Here is a 16647-nt window from a genome sequence, read left to right as displayed (position 1 = left end):
CATTTTAATCTTTACTACTTGTGATAAAATTGGTACATTTGTTAATCGGTTAACAAATAAATATTTTAAAAGTTATTTGTTTAATTAATTAAAGGTCACCATTTTTAAAAAAATATGGACGTCATAGGGTGCTAACACCTTTCTTGCGCGTAATGGATTCCCGAACCCAAATCTGGTTTTCGAAGACTATTCTTCATATAAAAAGGTTTCCCAATGTTTTCCTAGTAAAAAATATTGGTGACGACTTCTTAACAATTCAAAACTTTATCGTTTTGAGTTTTTTTCGTCTCGTCGCGACCCAGGTTGCAACACTAGGGATACTTGTACTTAGAGTTCACTTACACAAAGACAAATTACACTGCGACTCAATGTTCAGTACAATCCTTGCATCGATAAAAATATAGCTTAGATAATTTATATTTCTTTGTCAAGCTTCACTAAACCACACACACACATACTAAGCTAAAAAATGTTGATTAAAAACATATAATCATTGCAATTAAATACATACATGCACAAATGACATAACACAAAATTTTCTTTATTGAGTTGTAATTTTATAGTGTGTTACATCATCAATGCATTGTTGTTGGCGGCGGTGATAGGAAGGTTGTTGTCGTTTGGTGAGATGACAATTCTAGCCGTGTACAGAGTTTATGGAAGCGAGGGTGGGGCAACAGTCCTTTATGGTCGATGTCGAGAGGCAGAGCGACGAAATGAGAAGGAACCCTTTGTGGTTGAGAATAATTGGTGAATGAGATTATTATCGTTATTAAATGATTAAATTGAATAATAATGACGATGATGATAAGAATAGAAGGTTGTTTTTGTTTGTGGTTTCAACTTTCAAATCCATCTATTCATAATTTACTTGATGATTTTTAATTTTTTAAATAAAAATGTTTGTGGTGGTTTTTAGTCGTCACTATGTTAGCTTAACTATTTTAAAATTTAAAACACTAATAGACATTAACGTTTTTAACAAAAAATTGAAAAAAAAGACCTAAGCGATATATTTTGAAAACATAAAGAACAAAAATAAAACGTTTAAAACATAATGTACCAAAGCGAAATAAATACGAAACATAATGAACTAAAAGTAACATTAAACCATTTTAAAATTTAAAAGTTAATAGAATACTAACATTTGTAACATAAAATTAAAAAAAATCAAAATGATACATTTCAAAAATATAAAAGATTAAAATGAAACTTTGAACTTAACACATCAAAACAAAATAATTGTGAAACATAATGAACACATAATAACTTTAAATCTAAAATTTCGTGCAAAAAAAATATAAGAAAAAAATTGATATACATGACGACAAATATTGACTGCATTATTGAGCTTCATTTTACACATGAATTACATCTTCCCAAACATTCAGCACGAACTGATATTATACACCTTTACAACACGAATCAAAAGATCACCGGTAAATATGCTTCTCTGTTGTCTTTAGTAGTTAGCCTGTGAACAAGAACTAGTAAACCATAAATTAACATATTTGTCAACATACATAATTATTCAGCGGTTAGGGTACGTGTTGATTAAATAAAATACAAATTATTATAAATATTTTTATATCTATATTTTGATTCTCACAAATAAAAAAATAATTATCCAAATAATGATTTAATTAGAACAATGCAGTTGTAAAGGTACAATGCAATAAAATGAATCTGTGTACAGTCTAACTTTTAGTTAACTTACGGCTCAAATTGAGTCATGTCTATTCCAAATTCTCAATTACATATTAGGCATGACATGACTGAATTTAAACCATTAAATAGAGATAAAAAAAACTACACACGTTCTATCGATTACATTTCTCTACAAGACTGTAATTATACGCTAATTATTTTTATTCAGCATAATTAAAATTTTTGCCATTTCGCTAAAATCTTGAGGTATTTCCATGGTTATAGGACTAAATTTCGATTCGGAACTAAATAACACTTAGAGTTTATCATCCTTTTCCAATGATATATTCTGCAAAAATCGAATAGGAATCTTTTCTTACAAACTCGGTCAAGGTGTACACATTATTAACCGAGTTATATTTATTGGGTGTAACTATGGTAAATTTAAATCTCCAAATAATACACCATTTTAAAAAAGTTCTTATCATGTTGGCATTAAATTTAAAGATTGAAGTATAGAATTTTGTTCATTGAAAGACTTAATTACGATCAAAGAGTAGAACAATATTTGCATTCATAATGATAGCTAGCAGTTAAAAAAAGAAATTATCTTAGACTTGGTTATGCTAGCTTGCAATTGCGTGGCTAATTAATTTTGTGCATTGATAATGCTAACACCTTAGGAGTTAGGATGCAGTCATACTCACTGGGTGCAGCATAAGGGGCATCACCGATGAGCTTGAATTCCTGTATCTCCTTGAAGTCCAACCATGGCTTCACCCAAACCTTGGTCTCATAAACTTTATTCTTCTCTCCATCCTTGGCCTCTAGAGTGATATAGTACAGCATTCCAGAAACCACTTGCTGTTTCACATTTACCACCTTCACAAATTCCAGAACTGCATTCTACAACATTTTTTATGAAAAGATAAATAATCAAATAAATGACCAGGAGAAAAAGAATTGTATCTATTTAAACGAAATTCTGTTTGATTTGGATAAAAATGTTCTTGTTTTTTATTTTTAAATTAAAAATCTTATGTTCTTTTTATTTTATTATTTTTTAAAAATTATATACAAAATGGTGAAAATAATAATAAAAACTACATTTAAAAGTAAGAAACAAATAAAAAGAAAGGTATTTATTTTTAAATATTTATATTTTTAAATTTTGAAAAGAAATATCAAATCAACTACATGTTTAAGGAAATTTTTCTCAAAAATCTTATCTAATAATTGATTTATTTTGAATTTATTTTTCATCAAAATTAATTTTCTAAAATGAAGTGTAAATATTCTATATTAGATGAAAAATTTATATACCATTGGTATATCGTTTAATTTGATAAAATATTTACTTTTTTTAATTTTAATTATAAAAATGTTACCTTAATTACTTTCATTCTGTTTCATGTTTTAATTTTTTTTTATAAAACAACTATTTATTATCATTTTTCATATATACATTTTTCTTAAAACAGAAAACAAAATAAAAATATAACGTCATTTTTTTCAATTCAAAGAAACATGATTGATCCAAAAGGCAAAAGCTAGCAAAGGAAAACTATTTTGTTCACGTTAGGAATTTCTTAAAAACACTTATGGCTATTTTTTAATCATATATAACAAATTAACAACTGCATATATACATGCAAAGCTAGCAAAGGGAAAAAGGAAAATCTACGTTACTACGTGTACCTCTTTCTTATTATGCTCATCAACAGCAAAATGAGCGAGCCTATCGATGGTAGCACTGTTTTGGCTTCCCTCCACTTGGCTAATGCCTCCTATCATTGCCATTCTCTTCCTCTCAGTCTCTTTCTTGAATATATGTTACGAGATAGTGATCGATGTTTTTAGTAATATATAGAGAGAGAGAGAGATCAAGGCTCCCTTTAGACTTTAGACTAATCTATAAAATTGTATATATCTTGGTCAAATTGCGCGTAGCAAACTTGTGTGCGGCTTAAGTTTTGTAATTTGTTGGTTTTATATTGCAAACCATCATCTGCTCTGATAGGTGATTTTGTATTGTAGACTGACCAATTAATGCAAGAAGAATTCTATTATCTAAGTGTTCTCATCTTGTCAATTATTTTATGCTAGATAATAATAATCCATTTAGAAAAGATAAATAGTTCCTTATGATTTTCATAACCTAAATTTATTTTAATCTGCAAAGAAAAAAAAAAACTCTAGATGTTTATTTCATTTGTTTTTTTAGAAAAATATATTAAGAGAAATACAGTTTTCCATTAAATGTTTAATATACTGGCTTTGTGTATAATTGCCATTTCTTCTTTGATTTCGTGTAAATAAATACTAACATATAATATAATGTTTTGATCATAACTAGAAATTCGGTAATTATATATATATATATATATATATATATATATATATATATATATATATATATATAAAAGTCTATTCATATTTTAAATTAATTTAAATATTGTATCACATTAAAAATAGAATAATATTTTTTAATGCTATTATTTTTTTATAGATATTTTCATTGTATAAAACGAGATGATATAAATAGATTTCTATTTCAATTTTGATTGTTTTATATTGTAAAGAAATCATATATATATATATATATATATATATATATATATATATATATATATATTAAAGAAGATTTGATTTTATGAAAGTGATGTCATGTGATAATCTTATATTTATTTCCTCTAAATAATTTAATTATAGATTTTATATTTATTCTATTAAATTGATTTAGTCATTCCACTAAATTTTAAATTAATTGATATTATATATATATATATATATATATATATATATATTAATTGATTGATTGAAAAATATATATTTAATATATATATTATTAAATAATATTTATATTTATATATTGTATATATATATGTGAGTGGATGAGAATTTTGTATATCTTAGAGTGTATAATATGAGAGGCTTAGTTCAACCTCAAAAGTTAGCTCAAGGAGTGAGGGTTGTCCCTCACTTATATATTCTAATGTGGGATTACTTTTAGCCGATGTGGGACTTGAATTATTTATGATATATTTTCACTTTTCTAATTAATCATATCATTTGGTATGTTTCTAATAAAAAAAAGTATATGTCTTGACAAACATGGTAATTATTTTGACATATCAATATTAATTATTTTTGTAAAGTAAGCTTCTAGTACTTTTTTACTAACTTACTTTTGCAACATCTTTTTTTCTAATTAAATATATAAAATTTTAAGTTTGAATGTTGATATTATTTTCTAATTTTTACATTTGCAATTATTAAGATGAAGCAAGATGTTTAAAAGGGAGCTTTGCCATGAAAGTTAAGTTTGCACAATAATTGTTTAGCGTGCAAAAAAAAATATTTGTTCTAAAATGGAAAATAAATTAAATTAAAAGTACACAAGAAAATATGTGAACTGAAACAAGTATAATAGTTTTAAAAACTAATTTGAAAATTTTGTAGTAATTAAAAATATCAATCTGATTAAAGAAAAATTAAATAGAAAAAAGAAAAAAAAACTAACAAAATTAGAAATGTGTTTAAAAGTTACATGTGATGTACATTTTGAAAGAAAGAAAAGGAGGTTAGGACATAACTCCAATAATAATAAATTTTTGGAGCATGCATGTATATAAATTTTTTTATTCACATATCTTCTAACATACATTTATTAAAATTTAAATTGAATAATAAATAATATATTAAAAATTCAAAATATTATAAAAAATTACTGATACAAATTATAAGAATCCAAGGGGTAGAACACCATAGAGATCTTCACAACTTAAATGGACCATGAGCACATCACAATTGAACTTGAGACCATATCTTTAACCTAAAATCTTAAGGTATCAAGTTTGTGGATCTTCCTCATTTATATGTCTCAACTTGTTCAGTTCTACTCAATGTGAAACTTTACCTTTATACTTAAGCTCTAATACAAATGTTACATGCTTGTGAAATAAATTACTTTACAAAACAATTTTATTTTAGTCTAATAAACTTTTAAGTTAATTAAATAAATTATAAATTAATATTTTTTTATTCATAAAAATCAAATTCAAGGTAAGGAATGAAAATCCTCTGTCCCAAGTTCTCTGTCACCAACCTTGTCCCACCAATTAAAAGGTGGCACATTAGCTTTTTCCAAGTTTGATGAAAGGGAATGACGTTACCCTAATTCTCTAATGTTATGTTACTAATGAAGCAACTCTTCTACAAAGTGGTGTTGTCTGTTAGGAATTTTATATTTCCCAATTAATTAATATGAACTACATATTATATTATAGCATTTATATTAGTTATTTACATTTAAATGAGTTCAATATAAAGTAATCTAATTCAATGAGTCCATTAGACTGCCAACAAAAAATTGATATGAGGTTAATGAGCGAAAACTAGTTTGGCCCATTAGGGGATAATGGAAACCCTAATAGGTTAAAACCTAAGGTATGGTTATGGTCCCCGATACACCAAATCAAGAAACAGTTTCTCATCTCCCGATCTAAAGAGGAAATGAAGGTCTCATAAGGAAGAAGGTGATTTGGTTGAGGAAGGTCATTAAACCAATTGTCAGTGACTGCTGTAAGATTTTGCTGCGTGTTGATCAAGCTCTATGGATCAAGGTATTCCTTAAAACCTCTTGATAATCTGACGTAATGTGATTTGATGCTCATTTGGTATTTCATAAGGTTTATTAAAATTCCAACAAGTGGTATAAGAGCCACCATTATTGTTAGATTATTGGGATTTAAAGTTGTTTGATATGTATTATATTTGGATCGTTTTAGTTATATGAACCCTAATTTTTTTTGGGGAGAAACTATTTCGATCAATAAAATTGTAAAACCCTTAAATTTATGTGTTATGGTCGTAAAGTTTTTTTATTTTTCAAATGAATAAAAGGCCTCTGCATTTGATTTATGGGTTTGTACGTAATTTTTTGTTTGTGTCGTGTGTGCTTACATATTATTCTATTTGGGATAAAGGTTTTACGTATTCGACATTGGTTTTCTTGAAAAATATATATTTCGTGAGCAAGAAAGTTTTTTTTTGTTTTATACATATAAGGTTTACGAAAACTCTTTACGTCGAATACAAAGCCACAGAGACTTATATTTTTATATAAGGTCATTGTGTGCGATTTGTGAATCTATATGTATGCCATTATCATGATGTTTTGTACGTGGCATAATTTCACACACACACACACACACACACACACACACACACACACACACACACACACACACACACACACACACACACACACACACACATATATATATATATATATATATATTTTGTTTATATGAATCAATAATAAGGCAATGATTTTTTGTCTTATATGAATAATTCATTATTTTTTCTTGCCAACTGTTTTTCCTTCATGAATCGGTGATAGGCTGATAGTTTATGATATTCTTGTGGTTAGTATAAATTGTAGAAGCAAGCTTCATGATGATGAATCAAGTTGATTCAAGTAGTTTTGATGATGACAAAGATGATGACAAAAAGCCCAAAGAATGATTTCAAGATTCAGTCAACAAGTTCAAGATCAAGATAAATTTCAAGTTTCATGAGAGGAAATCAAGAAGATTCAAGAATCAAGAGAAGTTTGATTTCAAGATTCAAAATAAGATTAATTCAAGATTCAAGAGAAGAAATCAAGAAGACTTCACAAGGGAAGTATTGAAAAGATTTTTCAAAAAACAAACATAGCACAGTTTTGTTTCAAAAGAGTTTTTCTCAAAATTTTCTAAGTTACCAGAGTTTTTACTCTCTGGTAATCGATTACCAGTTTCTTGTAATCGATTAACAGTGGCAAAATTTGATTTTAAAAGCTTTTAACTGAATTTGCAACGTTCCAATTGTTTTTTAAATGGTGTAATCGATTACTAGTGTATCTGAACATTGAAATTCAAATTCAATTGTGAAGAGTCACATCTTTTCATAAAATGCTTTGTGTAATCGATTACCAGTGACAAGTTTTGAATAAAAATCAAGAGATGTAACTCTTCCAATGGTTTTGCAGGTTTTTCTCAAGGTTATAACTCTTCCAATGGTTTTCTTGACCAGACATGAAGAGTTTATAAAAGCAAGACCTTGACTTGCATTTTAAGTACTTGATATAACTTTTTCATAACTTTTCAACATCTCTTTGAACTTCTTCTTCTTCTTCTTCCTTTGCCAAAAGCTTTCTAAGTTTTCTGGTTTCCAAACCTTGTTCTTTCACAGAAAACAAAAGTGTGCTATATCTTTTCATTCTCTTCTCCCTTTGCCAAAAATAATTCGACAAGGACTAACCGCCTGAATTCTTTTTGTGTCTCTCTTCTTCCTTTGCCAAAAAGAATTCGACAAGGACTAACCGCCTGAATTCTTTTGTGTCTCTCTTCTTCCTTTTCCAAAAGAACAAAGGACTAACCGCCTGAATTCTTTTGTGTCTCTCTTCTCCCTTTGCCAAAAAGAATTCGCTAAGGACTAACCGCCTGAATTCTTTTTGTGTCTCTCTTCTCCCTTTTCCAAAAGAACGAAGGACTAACCGCCTGAATTCTTTTGTGTCTCCCTTCTCCCTTTTCCAAGAATTCAAAACGACACAGTCTGAGAATTCTTTTGATTCTTCCCTTTCCCTTAAATAAAAGATATCAAAGGACTAACCGCCTGAGATATCTTTTGTTTCCCCTTCACAAAGTTTCAAAGGACAAACCGCCTGAGAACTTTGTCTTAACACATTGGAGGGTACATCCTTTGTGGTACAAGTAGAGGGTACATCTACTTGGGTTGTTGTAACTGAGAACAAGAGAGGGTACATCTCTTGTGGATCAGTTCAAGTGGAGGGTACATCCACTTGGTTGTTCAAAGAGAATAAGGGAAGGTACATCCCTTGTGGATCTTTGCTTGTAAAGGCTTTTACAAGGTTGAAAAGAAATCTCAAGGACCGCAGGTCGCTTGGGGACTGGATGTAGGCACAGGTTGTTGCCGAACTAGTATAAAACTCTTGTGTTTGTCTTCTTCTTCCCTACACTCTTTAATTTCCATTGTGCACTTTAATTATCGCTTTTACTTTTGGTTAAGTTTCTTTTTCTTTTCTTAACTTTGTAGTAAAAGCCTAATTAAATCTAGTAACATTAAGAAGGATAAATTTTTAATTAGTCAAGGCACATTAATAATTCATTCAACCCCCCCTTTTTAATTATTCCAAGGCCACTTGATCCAACATAAATTTGTGATAGTACCATGGTATGTTCGTTTTGGATGCGTAATTAGTTTACCATGATGTTGTTTTCAAATATTTACTCCTATCATAATTGGGTGCAAATTTAACCATTGCGGATCCTTTCCATTTATTTGCGTGTCCGGTAATTTTAATTAAATTGATTGAACCATTATGTTGAAAAAGTAACCTCTATTGTGTAAATTGATTTAATTAAATTGCATGGATGTTAGTATGAAATTATTTATGCGAATTGTGCTCGGCCCAAAGGAAGACATAATTTGGCCAAATAATAACATACCTGCGATGATAAATATGTGACAATTATAAAGTTTTTTTTATGTGAATAATAGTCACTCCCAAAAAAGGCTATTATTTGACGAAACTAATTGTCAATATTTGATCATTGCGTTGAGATTACCAATTACAAATTAATTTATCTATCCAAAGACTATATAATATGTTGTGCTGGGTATCTTGTGATGGATCTGTTATGGGAAATATTTGCATGTCTTGTTATATATACTTTATATGACTTGGTTGATTATTTGTGAACATGTTATTAGTTTTTTGTTCTCTCTAGTTAATATTACCAGTGCTGCAAATGTTACTGTCCAAGTGAATTTTATCCCAATGCTAAATGGGACAAATTTTAAGGTCTAGAAGGAAGCCATAGAAATTGTTCTTGGCTGTATGGATTTGGACTTAGCACTGAGGATAGAACGACCAATTTCTACTCCGGAAACCTCTAATGAGGTAAAAATTGAGAAGTGGGATCGGTCCAACCAAATGTGCCTTATGATCATGAAGTGCTTTATTCCAGAGGCGTTTCAGGACTCTATTTTTTAGGGTCAAAGTGCAAAGAAATTCCTTGAGAAAATTGAGCAATACTTTGCCAAAAATGAAAATATGGAGACGAGTAATCTTTTGGCTAAACTCATCTCCATGAAGTATAAAGGCAAAGGGAACATAAGGGAGTACATTATGGAGATGTCCAATCTTGCATTGAAACTCAAGTCACTTAAGTTAGAGCTTGGTGAAGACCTGCTTGTGCATTTGGTTTTGATCTCGCTTCCTGCACACTTTGGACAATTCAAAGTGAGCTATAACAATCAGAAGGACAAATGGTCCCTCAATGGGCTTATATCTTACTGTGTGCAAGAGGAGGAGAGGCTGCATAGAGATAGGACTGAAAGTGCTCACTTGACTTTGACCTCTCAGAATAAGAAAAGGAAGAAGACTAAGGGTGCTGCGGAAGGGACTTCTCAGCAAAAGAAACAAAAGAAGGATGAGGAATTTACATGTTACTTCTACAAGAAGTCGGGACACATGAAGAAAGAGTGTCCCAAGTATGCCGCATAGCGTGTGATGAAAGGGTCGCCTTTGGAGCCAACTGCCAAGTGATGATGAAAGGTTCATCTTTGTGGGTGATGACAAGAAGGTTGCAGTGGAAGCTATTGGAATTTTTAGATTACAGTTAAAAACTGTATTTTATTTGGATTTATTTGAGACTTTTGTTGTACCGTCTTTTAGACGAAATTTGATTTCTATTTCTAATTTGGACAAATTTGGATTTTCTTGTTCATTTGGAAATAATAAAGTTAGTCTCTACCAAAATTCAAATATGGTTGGTTCTGGTTCTTTAATTGATAATCTTTACATGCTTGATGTTGTTAGTTCCTATAATGAAATACTGCAAATAAGTTCACATGGTACAAAACGAAAGTTGAATGAGAATTCAACCACCTTATGGCATAAGCGTTTAGGCCATATCTCTAAACAGAGAATTCAGAGACTTATGTTGGATGGAATTCTTGACCCTTTAGATTTATTAGACTTTGAGGTCTGTGTTGAATGCATAAAGGAAAAACGAACAAACATAAGGAAATTAGGTGCCAAAAGAGCAAAAGACGTCTTAGAACTAGTGCATACAGACATTTGTGAACCTTTTCTTACAACTTCTTGGAATGGACAACAATATTTCATTACGTTCATAGATGACTACTTTAGATATGGTTACCTATATTTGATACGTGAGAAGTCCCAATCCCTAGATGTTTTTAAGACTTTCAAGGCTGAGGTTGAACTTCAACTTGGAAAGAAAATTAAGGTTGTCAAATCTGACCATGATGGTGAGTACTATGACAGATATGATGGATTAGGAGAACAACATCCATGACCTTTTGCGCTTTTCTTCAAAGAGTGTGAAATTGTTCCGTAATACACTATGTTGGGCAAACCTAGCATGAATGGTGTAGCAAAACAAAGAAACTAAACTCTTAAGGATATGGTCAGAAGTATGATTAGTCATTCTTCTTTGCCAGAGTCACTTTGGGGAGAAGCCTTAAAGGTCGCAGCTTACATCCTTAATAGGGTGCCAAGTAAAGTAGTTAACAAAACCCTTTATGAACTTTGGACTGGTAAAAGGCCAAACATTAAACATTTGCACATTTGGGGTTGTCCGACTGAGGCACAGCCTTATAGGCCACATGAAAGAAAGCTGGACTTAATAGGGTGCCAAGTAAAGTAGTTAACAAAACCCCTTATGAACTTTGGACTGGTAAAAGGCCAAGCATTAAACATTTGCATATTTGGGGTTGTCCGGCTGAGGCACGGCCTTATAGGCCTCATGAAAGAAAGCTGGACTCAAGAATAATTAGTTGTTATTTTGTTGGCTATGCTAAACGCTCTCGGGGCTATAAATTTTACATTCCCACCTTAAGATCCTTTTTTGAGAGGAAAATGCAAGATTTCTTGAGGAAGTTGAGTTTGGGAAGGAAGAGAACATTAGGAATGTTGTCTTTGAGGAAGAACCTGTTATTTAGAGTGATCAAGTCCTCATACCTATTACTGTTCAAGACACAACTCCAGTAATAGAAGACAATGTTCAAACTATTGACATTGTTCCAGAACAAGACAACAATGAGGTTCTCCCTCAAATACCTTTAGAGCAACCTCAACAACCTCAAGAAGTGCCATTAAGGAGATCCATTAGAGAGAGAAGAAGTGCATTCTCAAATGATTATATTATATTTCTCCAAGAACATGAGGATGGTGTTGGTTTAACAGAGGATGATCCAATTAACTTTTGTCAACCTATGCGCAATTCTAACTCTCAAATATGGATTGACACCATGAAGGATGAGATGAAGTCTATGAAAGACAATGAAGTTTGGGATCTAGTCGAATTGCTTGAAAGTGTGAAACCTATTGGTTGTAAATAGATATTTAAAACCAAGAAGGATTCAAAGGGTAATATCGAGAGATATAAGGCTCGTCTAGTTGCTAAAGACTTTACTCAAAAGGAAGGCATTGACTATAAATAAACCTTTTCTCTATTATCTTCAAAGGATTCTTTTAGAACTATAATGGCACTGGTAGCTCATTTTGACTTAGAGCTACATTAGATGGATGTCAAGACTGTGTTTCTAAATGATGACATTGAAGAAACGATTTATATGGTGATACCAGAAAACTTTGTGTTAGGTGACTTAAAGTCCATGGTATGCAAACTAAAGAAATCCATCTATGGTCTCAAATAGGCTTCCCGTCAATGGTATTACAAGTTCCATCAAGTCATTACCTCATATGGTTTTGAGGCAAATGTAGTTGATGATTGTGTATATCATAAGTTCAATGAGAGTAAATACATATTCTTAGTATTATATGTCGATGATATATTGCTTGCTAGCAGAGATATAGGCTTCTTACAGAAGACCAAGAGATTTCTAACAAAATTTTGAAATGAAAGATCTTGGGGAAACTTCTTTTGTGTTAGGTATTAAGATACTACGAGATCGCTCTCAAGGTATCCTAAGGTTGTCACAAGAGAGCTATATCGATAAAGTACTTGATAGATTCAGCATGAAAGATAGTAAACCAGGAGATATCCCAATAGCTAAAGGAGACAAATTCAGTCTCAAACAATGTCTCAATAATGACCTTGAAAGAACTGAGATGCAGAAGATTCCTTATGCATCAACAGTAGGAAGTCTGATGTATGCTCAAGTTTGTACTCGTCCTGACATAGCATTTGTCATAGGAGTTCTAGGAAAATACTTGAGTAATCTTGGATTGCAGCATTGGAAAGCAGTGAAACGCATAATGCGTTACTTGAAGAGAACAAAAGACTACATGCTCACTTATCAGAAGTCTAACAATTTGGAGATCATCAGGTACTCAAACTCTAACTTTGCTAGATGTCAAGACAGCAAACACTCCACTTCTGGATACATATATATGTTAGTTGGAGGAGCTATCTCTTGGAAGTCTACTAAACAAACTCTTATAGCTTCTTCAACCATGGTCGTGGAGTTCATTTCTTGTTTTAGGGCACCTAATCATGGGATATAGCTGCGAAACTTTGTCACTAGTTTGTGTGTGGTCGATGGCATTAAAAGACCATTGAAAATTTATTGTGACAATAACTCTGCAATTCTTTACTCCAACAACAATAAAAGTACAACCAAGTCAAAATTCATTGACATCAAGTTTCTGGTTGTGAAGGAAAGAGTTCAGAATAGGCAGATTTCCATAGAACATATAAGGACTAATTCCATACTAGCTGACCCACTTACTAAAGGTTTGGTACCTAGAGTTTTTCATGAGCACACTACTCGTATGAGTGTAGTTCCTAACAATACCTTAGTTTAGTGGGAGTCCCATTTATGTTTTATATCTTATTTTTTCTAGATATTTGTATTGTTTGGATTTTCTGCAGAAATAAAGTTGATGTTTATCATTCTATTCTTAGTTTGTTTTGTAATATTTGTATTACACTTTGGATTGATCTCTATAAAGCATAAAGTTTGGACTAATTGGAAATATACATGGTTAAGATCACATTGTATGTAATTTTCATGCCGCTTATCCATATTTGATCTATGTCATCGAGTATGAGTAACAGTGGTGATCATTGTGGCTTAGTCACGCTAAATTGTGATGAAAACTACAGTGGTTTTCTGTTGCTATATGAGATGGACTAGATTGTATAAAAGGAGTCTAAAAGTAAATGACATACGGTTGTGCTCCTAAAGAATTTTGTGATATAAATGTCTAAGGTTAATATGAAGCCCAAGTGGGAGATTGTTAGGAATTTTATAATTCCTAATTAATTAATATGGGCTACATATTATATTATAACATTTATATTAGTTATTTACATTTAGATGAGTTCAATATAAAGTGATCTAATTCAATGAGCCCATTAGACTGCCAACAGAAAATTGATATGGGCTTAATGAGCGGAAACTAGTTTGGCCCATTAGGGGATAATGAGAACCTGAATAGGTTAAAACTTAAGGCATGGTTATGGTTCCCGATACACCAAATCAAGAAAACGTTTCTCCTCTCCCCATCTGAAGTGAAAATGAAGGTCCCATTAGGAAGAAGGTGATTTGGTTGAGGAGGTCATTAAATCAATCGTTCGTGACCGCTGTAAGATTTCACTGTGTGTTGATCAAGCTCTATGGATCCAGGTATTCCTTAAAACCTCTTGATAATCTGACGTAATGTGATTTGGTGCTCATTTGATATTTCATAAGGTTTATTAAAATTGCAACATTGTCACCATCGGTAAAGCAGCCACACTGTTGCAGCAACAACAATCTTGGTCGTGGGGGAGAGAGGGGGAAATAAGAAGATGCATATGTTTGAAAGAGACTCCATTTCACATATTTGTTTCTTCTTTTTCTCTCACTTTCATTCTCAATTTTGGATTTGTTGGTTGTCCTGGTGAGGTGGTGCATCACTCATGGCGAGTTTGGTGGATGGTGTTTGTAACATCCAAAAAAAAAATATAGAATTTATTATAAATAAATATATTTGACAAGATTAGAATATATATATATATATATATATATATATATATATATAGTTTAGATAAGATAAGACAAAATAAGATAGGATATTTGTTTTACCTTCTATTTTAAACATATTAGTTTTATCTTATATTTATGATATAAATAACATAAGTTAAAATAATATATTAGTTTTATTTTATATTTATATCTTATATTTAAGATAAAATAAGATAAGATAATATCCAACCAAATAATAGATAATTAAGTTATACTTAGATTTAGTACAAATAGAGATTAGAATAATCAAGAGACACCAAAAGAGACAAAGAGAGGGGGGGGGGGGACAAGGAAAAAGGTTATCAAAATAGTGAAAAGAAAGAATGCATATGGAGGGAATATGTTCTGACTATAGGATATGCTAGGAGAATATTTAGAGGCTTAGGGAGGTTTGCAATCAAGAGATGAGAAAAATACTTTGTTTTCCTTTAAAATTGTCATGGTATATTCTTTGAAGATTATTTTTTATATAAAGAATTTGGGACAGTGTCATTCAAATTATTTTAGATGCATCATATTTGAATATTCATGTATGCTGGGTATGAGCTTTAGAATATTGGGAATTGATGAAAGTCGTAAAGTAGTGTTGCCAAACTCGATTGGAACTCACAAACTAGTGCTAAGCAACTTCAATAAAAATGTTGCGATAATATACATATAATTACTATGAGATAATCACTAGTTGGGATTGGTCAAAAGCTTCTAGTTGAAAATGAAGATGTATTGAATGGTTGCCTTGAGAATTCAAGACTTTTTTTTATGTGCTTTACTTGAATTATTATTATTGTTATTTGCTTACCTTGAGATTTCGTGGCTACTATGTGTGCCTCAAGTGAATTATGTTATTATTATTATTATTATTATTATTATTATTATTATTATTAATTGGTGCTCATGATTTTATAATTTGAAGATGGATCATGTTTGTTTGGTAAGTGCTAATAATCGATTGAATTGTGATAGGTTCTTTATATGATTTAATTAAACTAAATGTGTTTGATATCATGTCTTCTGTATATGAAATTCTTTGATAGTGTGTGATAGCACTGTAATGTCCACGGTGCAAATAGCATATAAAGGTGCAGAACAAACAAAGCAATATGATGGTGAGGTGCGAATAGCAAGTGATACCAAGAGAAGGGTCTCGAGGCCCAAGTACCTGAAAGACTATGTTTGAGAGCCTAAGGTTCTTGAGGATGATGCTGCAAGATCATGCTTGGGATCAAGCCTAACGGTCTTGATATTTCAATTACCTTGATATTCCATTTATGCAGAAAAAGACAAATTCAGTTATTGTAGAATATCATTATAAATATCCTTATGTAAATAACAACATCATCAATAAGAATTTCACCTTCTTCTTCATCTCGTGTGTGGAGGTTTCCCTGGTCCTCGAAATCCAGGAACTCTTTATCTTGTGTATCATTTTGGTGCTCTCGTTGCTATGCCTGACCCCTCTAATGTTCCTGCTTCCTTAGAAGATGCCATTCTCAAGCTTGCGGCTCAACAATTGTCCATGGGTGAGACCCTACAAAAGGTCACATTCCAGCTGAATGAAATACTTCATCGTCTTCCTCCCACGCTTCCCAACACCGGCCCTGGCTCATCTACCCCTGCTTTGTCCCCTTCACCCGCACAACATCACAGAATTAAAATTGATGTTCCTCGATTTGATGGGAGTGACCCTTCTGGGTGGATCTTTAAGATCACCCAGTATTTTGAGTACCATGCTACCCCCCGAGGCAGAGAGGCTTACCATTGTTGCGTTCTATATGGACGACCGTGCTTTGGCCTGGTTCCAATGGATGAACGGAAATGGCCGATTCACGTCTTGGCTGGTCTTTCTTCAAGCGGTCCAGACCCGGTTCGCTCCTTCTCAGTACGAGGACCCTACCGGCGTCCTATTCAAGCTTACCCAACGTGGTACGG

General features: G+C 31.6%; 1 protein-coding gene across 4 annotated transcripts; it reads right to left on the bottom strand.

Annotated features, from left to right (window-relative positions):
• Window positions 1-1325: 1325 nt before the first annotated feature.
• LOC100803955 (cysteine proteinase inhibitor) lies at window positions 1326-3610 on the bottom strand. Of its 4 annotated transcripts, none has more exons than XM_006602166.4 (3): window positions 3346-3610; window positions 2351-2553; window positions 1326-1474 (listed from the first exon to the last, which is right to left on the bottom strand). In XM_006602166.4, the coding sequence occupies exons 1-3, from the start codon at window positions 3445-3447 to the stop codon at window positions 1426-1428; spliced, it is 354 nt and encodes a 117-aa protein (XP_006602229.1). In that variant the 5' UTR covers window positions 3448-3610; the 3' UTR covers window positions 1326-1425. The 4 variants fall into 4 exon arrangements, with proteins under 4 accessions (XP_006602229.1, XP_006602228.1, XP_003551904.1 ...); XM_006602165.4 differs by having other exon boundaries at window positions 1326-1487; window positions 2355-2553; XM_003551856.5 differs by having other exon boundaries at window positions 2355-2553; window positions 3346-3586.
• Window positions 3611-16647: the final 13037 nt, after the last annotated feature.

The sequence above is a fragment of the Glycine max genome, chromosome 18, assembly GCF_000004515.6.
Source record: "Glycine max cultivar Williams 82 chromosome 18, Glycine_max_v4.0, whole genome shotgun sequence".
In the NCBI taxonomy this organism is placed as follows: domain Eukaryota; kingdom Viridiplantae; phylum Streptophyta; class Magnoliopsida; order Fabales; family Fabaceae; genus Glycine; species Glycine max.
Note: the sequence above shows the minus strand (reverse complement) of the source record. Positions and strands in the feature narration are given on the sequence as shown.